The following is a 14,370-nucleotide window of genomic DNA, read 5'->3' on the forward strand; positions in this document are numbered from 1 at the left end:
AGTTACAATTAGAAAAAAAGATGCTATGCAGACAACGCTAAGCTAATCTAACCCAGTAATACAGACAAACTTTCCAACCTTCCAAGGACAAATTGTCCCTTGCTGTATTGAGCTTTTCTGAAACAGAACTACGAACAACATATCAAAATAAAAGCATTACCTTTTAAAAGATACTAAATTCAGCTTCAGACAAAGCTGATACAAATGTAAGGATGCAATCTACAAGCTGTGGCTTGTTGTTGATTTTGCAAAACTGTGCAGCAGTCAAGCTATTGACATAAACTAAAGGCGCATCAATGGATTGTATACCATCTTTTTGGGTTCTGTCCATGTTAGAATTTAGACTTTCAAATCCCCATGAGACGATGACCTCAAGTCTCAGCCAGAGACCAGAGGTGACCAGAGGCCATTCAACAGTAATGCTGGCAAAATCACAGTTATTATTCGTTATTTTTGTTATCACTATTGCTTTTGTTCTGAAAAGCAAATTGTAATTCTGGTGTAAGCCAAATCATAAGTGGAGGACTTTCACCCATTATTGAAAATCAGTAGCCAGTTTCTGTTCATCTATGGATTTGCAATAGGGATCCTAAATTGAGTGTACAGGAAAGCTCGGGTTTTCTTAGACCTTTAAAACCCAGACTAACTGTTGTCTCAAGATCATAAAAATTGAAGTGTTGAAGTGCTACTACTCAACAGCATAAAAAAACAATCATTTAGTACTTAATAATTCTTATTCAAAATGAAATATATCTCACTTGATGTACAGTAGCTCCTTAGAATCTCAAAGCCTTGGCATTTTGTCAACGAACTATGCAACCCACACTGTTGAGAGTAAATAATAGAAGAACCCTTTCCATACCAGGAAATCCACTGAGATGCAGAGGCTGCCATTTACTGTTTGAAATAAAAAAGCCCTCCAAACCTACCGTGATCTGAGGTTATACTGGAAATACTGTACTGGATCTAAAAGAAAAATAAATAGAAAAACTGAGATTTTAAAAAGACAAGGTAGGCTACAGCTTTGCCTGCATCCATATAGTAATGAAATGCATATAGATCATACAGTAAACACATTTACATTCAGCCTCAAGTGCTATGTTGTACTTTTGACTAATGCCTTTTTAAGTTTTTTTGGATCTAAAGCAGATTTTTTTGAGAAATCCTAAGAAAGCCAGGGTTGGACAAGAGCCGGAGAAATCCATCTGCCTCACCAAATCACATTCTGACATGTCTCACAGTCAAATCTCCCCCCAAGGCGCTACATGAGGGAACATCTTCAATCTAAACCTGGATACAATAGGGCCTGTAAGACACCGCAAAAATGGATTGGGAGTGCTAAAACCACAGAAACCTCTGCCGGAAACACGACTTTCTATAAATACAAGATACTCGCCTCAGCTGCCAAGTTCGTTATTTTCTCTCCCTCTATCTCTCTCTCTCTCTCGCTCTCTGTCATGTTGGGCTCTGCATAGTTATATATATACTACATCATCTTTCAAACACTGGGCAATTGAAAGAAAAATAGCACAAATAAGAAAAATAAAAGCAGCGGAAGCGTGGTTCTTCTTTTGAAGGAACATCTCTCTCCTGCTCTTCCTCTGAGAGTGGGAGTGGGTTAGGGAAGCCCGGTACCAGGCCCCGATGCTGCTGCTGTTTGTGTGGCAGGTTTCCCGTGCAATCCAAAAATACTTTCGCACTCGCCCACTTTGGTCCCCAGCCGCCTGTACTCTTTGGTTCTACAACAGGGATGGGTGAGAATCATATTCAGCTCTCATATCGTGATTGCGGAATGCCCCAGTGTTTCTTTAACCATGCCCCCAGACTCCTCCACACACATTGCACTCGCATGGCTCCCACCTTGCCCTCTTCTCTGCTGGATACATGCTTGCAGCACTCTGACAGTCAAATTCTTGGGCCTGATCCAGCTACTGTACCTGCTGTTACACAACGGCTTGGACATGTTCAGGAGAAATCCGTGAAATAGAACAGTAAATTTCCATATTTTTAAATGTTTGATTCAAACTAAAGAATGCCTTCACTCCCAAATAACTGGTGGTATGCTATAACAGTAGATAAAGTGTTCAAAATGAATTCATATAGGTTGTGTGCTTTATCGGATGCAAAAACAATCCCCTTTAGACTGAAGCTCAATAACATCACCTACACAAAATCATTATCATGCAACATGGGACTAATTGCATGTACTTTTGACCAACAGAAGTTAACGTCTACATATTCTAGTCTCTGACTCATCTGCACCCACACATTGATTTCTATTTGTTGCCCCTTTCCCCGATCTTCTGACACCACAACATGTATGAAGGATCTCAATGTTAATACTGAGTAACATGCACTCAGTAAGGGGCCATGCAATGCAAACAGATTCAAACAAACAGCTAGCAGCAGACATGTAAGAAAACAGATGAAGAATGTTAAGAGCTTGCAGCTAACAAAAGTAACTATGGAAACGGCCAGCTCTACATTGCACTAGCTTCCACAGCTCTCTCCAGAAATAAAAACTGTTGGGCTAAGAGCGAATCAGGTAAAGACAAAAGATCCTGGGTGAACCTATTTATAGTGGGCCTTACATAACATACATAGACCTATGTTGGCTGAGGCAAGTTTGGTGCTCAACAGCAAGCTTCTGGGGGCAAAGGCAGGGTACAGAGAACTGGAGATGCTGGATCCTGGAGGGTATTTTATAAAAAGACATGAAGTATAAACAGCAATTAGGCGAGTGTGGATGATGATGCTGATGGCAACTGAATTAAAGGAAGGACGGCTTGCTGTTTTGATGTTAGGGAGAACAAACACTGTTACACTGTCCTGGGAGGGCAGTGATGTCAAAGCCGGAGTTCCACGAACAACATTAACATGCAGTGAGTTAATGAAAAGAATTGACACATTAAACAGTTCACAGCCATGAAGCTTGAGGGATACACAAAGACAGAAAATGGATAATGTCACAAGGAGCAGAAGTTCATTGTCAGTTTGCCCAAAGGCCTTGTTTATGTGTATGGGAGGCATACAAGTTGTGTCAGAGGAGCATACACACACACACACACACACACACACACACACACACACACACACACACACAATACTGTGGCCTCAGGACAAAACATCTGACATCTCTAGTGAGATGATATGAACATATAAGCCCACATACGCACAGAAAACCTGTGTGAGAGCCACTGTAATGCAGAAGCAGTGATCATCTAGAAATACAGCCTGCCATCATATCTTAAATCCAAATTGAGCCATTAGCATAATTATCCACTTATACCGCTTTAATTCTAAGTAGCTCTCCATTGTAAGTAAAATGATAGCTAAGCTGTATTCAAAAAGCCTCTTTTACACTCACAAATGCCTTATTAATTAGCTCCCTCTAGCATAAGTTCCCAGTAATTACATTCAATACAGCAGTCAGTGCTACAAGGGGGGTATTTCCAGCAACTATTAGACAACTTTATAATTACTCTGCAGATGTATAATGATTTCCATCATAAAAATATTCTATTTCAACACCGAGCAACAGCCATTTGGACACTGCATTCTCTCCATGTTCACTGCAGTCACTAGCAAATTCATTGGTAGTAGGCAATCACAAAATATTCACTATATAGAAGCTCTGATAAGGTTGGGATGATATGCAAATGAATACTCCCTGACTCATCTGTTTATTATGCAGTCACATTAGTTATCTCTGATGCTGTTTGGCTATTATCCCATCTCACTGTGAAAAAGGGTCTTGGGTGAGGGGGATGGATTGCGCAGTGAGTGCTTTAGTCACACAGATTGTCCACACTCTTCAAAGAAATAAATGCATTTTCGACTTTCGTTGCATGGAGCGGATGTGGAATCCATTTCCTCTGAGAGAAACAGCGAAAGGCAGAGGATATGGCTCATCTGTGTCCAAATCCCTTGATAGCATGTTTTGCGTTAATAGGTCAAAGGGTCAAATGATGAGCTTGTGTCTCCCAGGACTGAGCCCGAAGGCAATCATTGCAAATGGATAAATCATACGCTAGTTTTGTTTAGATGTAAACTCATGATTCAGTCAAATGAATGTTAGTTAAAAAATGCTAAAAGATGGATTTGAAACCTTTTCCTAGTTGCACACAGGTAGTGTTTATACGTGTTGTTGTTCATCTACAGTATCTACCATGAATAGAAAAACTGAGAGACATAATGTAGCTTCTAATAAATGTGGTAAGCTACCGATCTGTGGCTTCACAGCCTATCTGCTGTTCTGCTAACTGATAGAGGCACTATTTTTAGCCATACAATCTTAGTGCACCATGCTAAGCCTTCAACTATACAACTGCAAATCTAGTCCATTCAAAGGATTCATAAAAAGTCTAGAGGTTGGAACCCAGTGGTCATGCACACAGACTGAGAGCCTGTATCAGTGCTCCCAGTACCTACGTTTTATATCTGGTGTCAAAGTATTAACAGCATTGCCACTGTATCCCCCGGTGTGTGAATGTATGCCAGCACGTCAAGGAGTGAAAAGAATTTGACATCTATGTACTCTCCATGCCTTTTGATTTTAGCTAATTAAGCACCAAGCCCTCACAGCAACTGCACTCCATGGAAACCATGTGAAAAAGCAGATTGACGTCAGCTAGAGGCCTTGGAATGTGCAATCTAACAAAGGAAAGAGGACAGGGCTGCTGTACTTAAGGTCAGTGTGTTGAAGCTACTGTCTGTTTTGACTGACAAAGGACTGACATCTATACTGAACATATGAGGAGTTGACTGACTGCAAACTGAATACAAATGTCCTGTAATTTCAATACTTAATATTACATGCAAAACAGGGTATGTCAATACCTATGTCAATAGCTGGAAGTGGGATTTTATCTTTCAGCAATAAGAGCAACTTTACTAATCCATGATATAAAATGTGCACACATTCAAAACCTCGTAATGCTGACTGATGTGCATTTACTGTTCATGTATCTACTGCAACACCGGGGGATACAGTGGCAATGTTCTTATTAATACTTTGACACCAGATATAAAACGTAGGTACTGGGAGCACTGATACAGGCTCTCAGTCTGTGTGCATGACCACTGGGTTCCAACCTCTAGACTTTTTATGAATCCTTTGAATGGACTAGATGTGCAGTTGTATAGTTGAAGGCTTAGAATGGTGCACTAAGATTGTATGGCTAAAATAGTGCCTCTATCAGTTAGCAGAACAGCAGATAGGCTGTGAGGCCACAGATCGGTAGCTTACCACATTTATTAGAAGCTACATTACGTCTCTCAGTTTTTCTATTCATGGTAGATACTGTAGATGAACAACAACACGAATAAACACTGTACCTGTGTGCATCTAGGAAAAGGTTTCAAATCCATCTTTTAGCATGTTTTAACACTGTAACATGGAACAACCAGTTGTATTAATAAATGTTTTTTTTTTTATGTTTATGCATATGTTGTTCACAGCCTTCTTTTTTATGGTAATTAAGGACAAGACATTATCAATGGTGTTTGCAAAGAAAGATTACTGAGTCAGCTGATGCTTTCATCCACAGCAAATTACAAGTGGCCATAGAATAATCACCAATTACAAGCGCCCTGTGTGAAGGTGTGTTAGGGTTTGAGTCATAACAACCAAGCTCAAATTATAAAGTAAGGACAGGTCAGGTAGAAGGTCATTTTTTGGTCTACTGCATTTCAAGCAGAGATCGTAGGCTAAGATTGAATTTAAAAAATGCTTACACCAACATTACCGAAAAAGTACAGCATGACAAAAAATATATATATTTAAACCATTTATTGTTTTTAACAAAACAAAACCAATGCCAGTCAATGTTGTATTTTCTTGCCAGTCAGCCAACAGGTTGGTGGCTGCTTTAAGAAGCAGTAATTTTAGAAATGTTGAGCAAGACTGCATAGAACTTTTTATAAGACTAAAATCAAACAATTAAATATCAAAATGACCACAATCATTAAGACAGAGAATTTAGGACATACTGTATGATTAAAGACAAATGGCACAATAAAGAATAATGGCCCTCGCATGTTTTCCCAGATAGAGACTTAAAAGTGATACGATTGAAAAAAGTTGTTCATTTACAGCATCACACAAATAGTGTGTAAGCATGACCAATCCCTCAGAGATGAACAAGCGGTTTCCTGCATATTAACGAAAAATAAAGTAATCACCTGTCTTGATTTTCGTTATTAAAACGTTGCAGTGTGACGCAATGAAGTTGCATGTAGGATATGAGTTCATTCAGTGTTTCCTAAATGCATCTTAATTATTAACTGAAGGACTAGACTAATGGCTTTACATACAGCAAAGACTGTAAAGGGTAGCTGCACTTAAACTTGTTTGAAATTGCCCTTCCAAGAATACTTGTGTGAAACCTGGTATTTTAATTCAAGGTTAAATGTGGAAATGTGATCATGAATGCCTATTTTTCAGCTGGATCTTGTAATTACAGTTTGTTGAGTTTAATCAACCAGACAAGACCTATTAATATATCTTAACACCTGATCATTGTTGTTGTTTCAATCACATCCAGATAAATGAAGGCCAATATCTTAGAAAACGATCAGTATTGTTCAGCCATCATTAATACTGTCAAGGATGACCAGCCGGTAAAGGGATGGCTTCCTTGGCCCCTGCCAGTGCTGTCATTGTACTGTTCCCAGATATACCCTGTTTCAACATACTGTCTATAAACATTATTGATGAGGTTAGTCCTGAGTTCCTTATAAAGAGCAGCTGCCTTCTCTTGGTATGGCCCTTCTGTGTTGCTGTAGTGGTGGAGGGCTCTGACTGCCAAGTAGTTGATGTTAATCCATATTGGTCCCCTCCAGTAGGGGGCATCGTGTTCTGTGTTTCGCTTCATATACAGTGGATCAGCCTTAGAAATTGAACGTAGGCCATAGGGTGTCCACAGCTTATTTGAGTCTCTCATGTCACGGAAGATATGTTCTAGTTTAGGTGAATCAGCTGTAAGAATGTGCAGTAAGAAAGGGAACAAGCTAACATAACCCAAAGCATTAACATACTGCAGCTTGGGGGCCCGGCGGACTGAGCGCACAAGGCGTGCCACAGGGAACTGATGACGAGGTTGTCCGGGAGGCACATAGACCTTCTCCTGCTGCAAGGACACTGCCTGGGTGTGGTTGCCGTAGTCACTAAAAGCATGAAGTTGATCTGACCAGTGGAGCTCATTCAGCAGGTTGTTGTCACTTAGCACCTGGTGGGAGAGTTCATAGTCCTGATGCGGCTCCCCTAGAAGGCGGGCTATACTTGCCATGATGCCTGAGGACAAGGCCATCCAGCAGTGTAAATCCACATGGCGCTCATCAGCTGATGGGTGTGAGGCCCGAGGGTAGTCATCCAGCCCAGAAGTCAAGGTCTTGGGATTGAGGAAAAGATTAGTATCCTTGTCACGTCCACGCCAACGATAAGAATTTGGTAGGGGCCCCGTCTGGGTGGTGTTGTACCATTCGAACCAGGTTTTCAGTCTGGGGAAGAGCCGCCGGAGGAAAGGCAAGGTCGGTTGAGATGCTGCCTTCTCTGGGTTTGAAGAGAGCTGTTCGATAAGTTCCTGAAGAGCTAAGAAAAGAGTAGGTGGGTTGGCATTCTCGTTACGCTGTACTACAAACTCAGCTGGGACTTTACTGCGAGCCTCGTCTCCCAGGATCTGCTCACGGGGAATCCAGCCCTCCATATTCATCAGGTCTATCCAGTGGGCAATAGCCTCCCTTGTCACCTGGGGATCCCATTTGCTCAGCAGCAGCTGGTGAAAGCCCTCATCCCAAAGGAATCCTCTAGGAAAGAAAGACCGTGATGGTACAGCAGTGAATAAAGCGCCTTCAGGGTACAGGAGCGGGTACTCATTGTAGACCGACTGTACCACTGACTGGCCGTAAAAGTAGCCCATTCCACCCAACATGTTGCTGAGTGCTGCCTTGGCAAACTTAATGTGTGCCTGGCTAAAACCTTTGCTCTCAAGCCCAAAGGTCTTCTCAAACTTGGAGTCAAACTCAGCTTTCCTCTTTTCCAGCTCCTGAGTCATGATTGAGCCCACTAGTTGGTTGGGACGGCTATGGAAGCTCCCAGACTCAAACAGAACTTCGATCTGGAATGGCGTCTGGACGGTCACCTGGTGAATGACAAAGTCAATCTCTTTCCTTGTGTCAGCGGGTTTCTGTTGGTTTTGGTGGGAGGGGGGCTTGTAGGTGTCTATAGCTATGTAATGCCTCTTCTCACCAGAAGGAGGGCTGTAGACAAACCTGCGGTTCAGACTTTGCTTCACAATGTCAGTCAGCTTCTCCAAGCCAGGAGAGACAGTCTGAAGATAGTTGTAGCTGGAAAGACAAGAAACTATTGTTAACTCTGTGTTTCTTTCAGCAGTGGGGAAAAAGGGTTAGGATTATCAGAAAGTTTGGGACGGTGTGTGAGAACTCTATTATGATTTTAGCTCAGCGCTCAATACGATACAACCACACATCATTGTAAATAAGCTTTTGATGATGAAGGTTCCAGGTGTATTTATCTATTTCATTCTAAATTTCTTAGAGAACAGGTCTCAATTTGTTAAGCTGAACTCAAAAGTTAAGTCAGACAAGATCATGACAAACACAGGGTCACCTCAGGGAACTGTTTTATCACCCTTTCTTTTTACCATTTATACTGCAGACTACCGTCCACAGCAGGCAAGCTGTCAAGTTGTTACATTTGCTGACGACACAGCGCTCATTGGGTTAACTGAAAATGATGACTATAGTCACTATCAAAATGAAATAAAAGCTTTTGTTGATTATTGCGACACTCATTTCCTAGAACTCAATGTTAAGAAAACTAAAGAATTAGTAACTGATTACAGGAGAAATAAGATGACAACTGAGGCAGTGGAAATCAAAGGTTCAGTAGTAGATAGAAAGGGTGAACACATACAAGTATTTGGGCATTGTTTTTAATGATAGGCTAACATGGTCTGATCATGTTGACTTATTGATGAAAAAATGAAGTCCACGTGTATATTGTATGAGGAAGTTGCAGTCTTTTAAGGTGAATACGGATGTGGTGAGAATGTCTTTTATGTCAGTGATATGTAGTGTTTGGAGTTATTGTGTGGTGAGTTGGGGTGGGAATGCTGGGGCAACTGAGAAGGCCAGGATTGATTTAGTGACGAAAAGGGCTGCAAAAATGGTGGGAGAGTTAAATGCAGTGGATAAAGTATATGATGACCGCCTGGCAAAAATGACACAGAAAATAACGAGGGACCCGGGTCACCCTCTTCATGGTAATTTGCCTGGCAGGGGTATGGAACGTAGTGGTAGGCTAAGGCCTCCTGTGACACGAACTAAGCGGTCTGCTCTCTCTTTTATACCTCAGACAGCACAACAAGCACTTTAAACGTACATTTTTTATAATTTCTGTACTGTATTTATGTATTGTATTTATGCTCTATCTTTTTATGGGCATTAAGGCGGGTATGAGCACTGTAATTTCCATTTTTATGGATGAAATAAACTTGACTTGAGTTGCTGCCCGCTCTCCTCCCAGTGCAGTAATCTCCCAGTAGTGGGGAGTGAAGCAGAGAGACAACAGGATGAGCGAGCTAGCTAATTCTTGTCTCATTTGTGGTCAGATAAACAGTAAATTCAGCAAATTCAGTACCCGGGGACCTGCGTGACCCAGGGGAATGCAGCCGTAGAGGCTTTCGTACCCGATTGTCCTTCTGCCTGAGGAGACATTGTACTCACGCTGTTGTTTATTTGGTTGTCATGACTTTGCCAGTGATTGACGTCCTCTAACTGTTCCAGTTGCTCATCCTTACAGTGGAGAGAGAGCGGACAGCTCGGCAGTCATGCAATTGCGACTTCGTGACATTTCATAAAATTCTGAACCAGTAGTAATAAATTCTGCAAAATGTATGTAACGGAAATACTGTAACTGCCCTGTGTTTTCATAATCTGTCAAATCAAAGCAGACACACAAACCTTTTAAGTAGTTTATAGTCATACAAGTGATCTCAACTGCACTAGCTATGTTTGTGAAGCCCAAACTGAGTCTTATATTGTACTGATGACCGGTCAGAGTAAAAATCAACTTTAAGCTCCCACTTATACTTCCTCACCCATCTTCCTACAATTAATTAATAATTCAAACAATTCTTATAATGTCTATCAGTGCATACTGTACCTTTTTATTTTGCTATGCTGGTCTTCTCTGGCCCTCATGAAAGTGAAATATTGGTCCTGATCCACTCAGTACAAAAAATACTGAACCAACAGTTCTTTCTGAAGGTGGATGAACACCTTCACTAATTAAACGGCAGCTGCGCCATTTCAGAAAAAGACTAAAGCCCTCATGGAAAGGGTCTGCTTTTCTTTGGCTTTTCAAACGTTATATATAATATATATCCTGCTATAATGTATATCAGCATGTTCATAAAACTTTCAGAATTAAGAAAATCTAATTCCTCCAATGTTTTTGGATAAACAAATTTATGAAACAAAGGCTGAGAATCCTGCTTTTGCAGCCATCTAGCGGTTGGATTTCCTTTTTACCCCAGTAGTAATGTAGAATCACACGAAAACATGACATTACTACTGAGTATCATCCAAAGACTGGTGCTGGGAATCAGGAGAGGTCCAACAGACTTCCAGATTTCAGGGTCATTGAAATAGTGCTTTTCTTCTTTCTATTATGTACACTTTCAAATTACCACATGCTTTTTTTATGCATAAATATTTAACTCATATTGTTGCAGGCAATTCCTAATTGTCAATTGCTGCATATCTAAAGTCCTGATAAAACTGAGCACTGGCAGTCATTGATCACTCTCTTTTAAAACCGCTGCCTACCTTTCCATTCACTCCTGTATTTATGCATTTACCTTGCATATTTGGCACTGGATAATTCCCCGGTAACTGGTTTTCGGAAGGTGATCTTAAAGTTTCCAAGCTCCTCTGAGAAACCAGTGATAGATGCAAGGCGGTTTCTATCCTCAACGTGAGCCTCCAGTGAGCCCTGGGTGTCTGCTGCTGCGTAAAACATCAGAGAGATGACAGGCGCTTGAGGGGCCGAGCTCTGGTGGGTAAAGAGGGGGGGGAAAAAAGCCTACAATTATCAAAACTTAAAACAGAAATCATTGAACATAAGAAATAACTGCAATTGCTTGGTACTTTTTAAAGAAAATATATGTGGGTCACATGAGGGAACATCTGCTCAGAAGGCTGAATAAAGAGTCAGTACTCACTTGCTGTTTGGCAGTGATCCTCCAGGTCCAGTCTCCTCCGTGAACCCCTCCCATCTTCTTGACAAACTCCGTAGTTAGTGTGAAATCATTGTCTAGGATTTCCTGGACACCAAAGGCGATCCCGTCATGCATCATCCAGCCATAGCCTTGCAAACCATCCCCTTGCTCACAAGTGTGCCTCAGGTTTACATCTGTGTCGGAAAACTGCCGCATCCACATCATACCTGGGGATATAGATGAAAGTTAAGTTATTTGGTATTATTGTACAGCACAAATGATGCACAACAATGTCATTTGGGAAATAACTAGTTTCACATAAAAGGTAAGTCCCAAAACTCACTAGCTACATGCACCATGTTACCGGCCAACTGGATTTTGAGAACAGCAGTGCTTAATTAAATGTTGTTACTCAATATTGGAAAATGTAGTGCACTTTGTGCTGTCAACTAATAAACAATATTGTTCATCCAAATTGGCCGACAGGGTAAACAGTCCTAGAAACTGTGGCCAAATGTACTTGATTTTGACAAGTGCCTGGGCTTGTTTCCCACCATTTCCCTGATCTAGTGCAATTAAACATTTAACATGTGATTAATGCAACAAAGCAAATATTTTGTGAAAGCAAATTAAATGTTAAAGGGAAATCCAGCCTAAAATCCAGCCTAAAACTGTCTATGTATGTCACTTTTTGTAATTGTTATATCAGCACAATACTTGTGTTGTGATACAAGATTATATATTGTTTGGGATTTTGGTTATATAGTGATACACTTAACATCCAGTTCTTCAGTTTTATTTCTCCTCTAGTAGCTTCTACATTGAAAAAAAAAAAAAAAAAAAACTTTATTTCACACTATGACAGTATTGTATATATTTTGTATCGCCTTATTCCAATTCACTGAAGCTATATGATGTGTACACAGAAAAATATTCAAACCCAAGACACCATTTTATGGCTGCACAATTCCATAAAATGAAAATGCTCTAGATTCATTATGCTTCAGTTTATATACATTTTCCCAAAAAATTCACCATGATGCATTTAGTATCTTTAGAAACTTTACGATCTCTGCTAGAATTTTAAATAAAGCTCAGTGTATTGCATAGAATCAGTAGGGTTTACAAGGTTAGACAAATCTCTTTCCATGGTTTTAATCTTTTAAACTCATTGTTAATCTCAGTGAACAATGCTCCTTAACTTGCTTTGTCATCATAGCCAACAAGTTGACATGGTTCATATAAAACAGATCCACAAATTGAATCTGATCTGTACAATAGTGGATTGGACAATGGATTTTCCCTTTAAATGTTCCGCCACAAATGTACTGAGCAACTTCAGCTTGACTCTGTCAGCCTACCTGTCACAATTGACCTGGGACTCCTGGTTTTCATGCCAAAGTAGACCTGAGGCCTGTATGAACCCCAGAACCTCGCTGCGGAGACCTTGGCACTGCTGCAATTGGCATCCAGGACAGGAGGTGATGGGTGTAGGGTCGCCACCCGTTTGGCCAGGCTGGATCGCATGTAGAGGGCATAAAAGAACCATATCAGGCTGAATATGCAAAGTCCAATGGAGATGTTGATGAAGACTTTGCCAATATCAACTTTCTTTTTCTTCTCTTTACGGTGAAATGCAGGGGGCTTCTCATCTTTCCTCGGAAGGGGAGCAGCTTCACCAGTCACCACCCTCTTCCTCTGCCTGCCCATCCTGCCCTTCTGAAGCTGGAGACAAATGGAAAAGGGAGAAGAAAAAAGAAAAAAAAGAGTTTGATTTAATAGTCTAATTCTGTGTAGCAGTGTCAATGAAAACTGAAAGGTAACTGAAGGTCTGTTTCAAACAGTGCTTTCTTATGCAGTACAACCAAGTCATTTGTGCTTTTAACCTATATAAATAAATAAATAATATATACATAAATAAAACTGACATGAAATGGACTTGAATTTCTTGCGAGCTGGCCTGTTGTTAATCAGGGACAAACCAGGGCCAGTGTGTAGACTACAGAGATCTAACAAAAACACCAGGCATACAGGCATTACTGGTTTTACACCTCTTTTTTTTCACTGTTTGAACTATAGTTACACTCAGCTGCCAGTTTATTTGGTACACCAAGCTAAAACTAATGCAGTCTAATACAACAGTCCTGCCATAAACCCTTACAATGTTCAGTTTCAGAGAGGTGTTGATTCAACATAATGCTTATTTTGGAAGCTGCGGTGTGGTGCTTTTCAATTACTACAATATAGACATTTCAATATTTAGTATGTCATCATTGATATAAATGGGGCGGACACAATATAAGAAACACCTCCCAGAACTTGACCAAATGAAAGTATGCTTTATTGTACTGCTGTTATATTAGACAGCATTAGTTTTTTAGCTAACGTTGGGTAAATAAACTCACAAAAGGAGTGTAGTTTTTCATTAACCAAAGCACCGGGAAATACTATCATAAGAAACGTTGGATTATACCGTGAAAATTATGGCCATTATTATAATATACATCACAGATTGTTCTTGTTGTGAGTCTTGTAGGAGCCTGTTGTGGCATACGGTAGGTAACGTTTCAGTTCACGTCATCTCAGGCTAAAATAGGCGGTTTAGCTAACGGTTAAGTTAACGTTAACCTGGTGTATGACGGGAGAAAAGGTGTTGTTACGGCGCCGACCATTATATAATTTAATTCAGCTTCCATTTAAAGCGTGTTCAATTTAAGTAGCATTAGCAATCAATGACAACTGTTTTACCAAGAGCACATTCAGTTTGTGAGTCGCTACTATACGCCCCGGCAATGCAACGTTGCCTGCAGGCTGCACGCGACTCGCTAGTAACGTTAACGTTAGTTTTTAGCGAAACCGACCGACTGTCGCAATATAATGTCGCTTTAATTAGTCAGCAGCTAATAAAATACAGGGCCAATCAGCAGTGCAAGCGTAATGTTCATTGAACAAATGGTTACCGACCTGACAAAATACTAGAGTTTCAGCTGCTCATTATCCGTTGCTAGCTTACTAGCTACTTCCTTGTTACTACTCGTTCGAACTGACGTGTAGTCCGCTCATACATCCATGACTCCGCTCCATCGTGTATGTGCGCGTGATGTCATAAATTACCCTAATATCTATG

General features: G+C 40.6%; 1 protein-coding gene across 1 annotated transcript; it reads right to left on the bottom strand.

Moving 5' to 3' along the window:
• Positions 1–5,776: 5,776 nt before the first annotated feature.
• On the bottom strand, positions 5,777–14,310 carry mogs (mannosyl-oligosaccharide glucosidase). Its single transcript, XM_078261437.1, has 5 exons — positions 14,208–14,310; positions 12,605–12,968; positions 11,247–11,470; positions 10,884–11,077; positions 5,777–8,346 (listed from the first exon to the last, which is right to left on the bottom strand). The coding sequence occupies exons 2-5, from the start codon at positions 12,951–12,953 to the stop codon at positions 6,576–6,578; spliced, it is 2,538 nt and encodes an 845-aa protein (XP_078117563.1). The 5' UTR covers positions 12,954–12,968; positions 14,208–14,310; the 3' UTR covers positions 5,777–6,575.
• Between the last annotated feature and the right edge of the window lie 60 nt (positions 14,311–14,370).

Source organism: Sander vitreus, chromosome 2 (assembly GCF_031162955.1).
Source record: "Sander vitreus isolate 19-12246 chromosome 2, sanVit1, whole genome shotgun sequence".
In the NCBI taxonomy this organism is placed as follows: domain Eukaryota; kingdom Metazoa; phylum Chordata; class Actinopteri; order Perciformes; family Percidae; genus Sander; species Sander vitreus.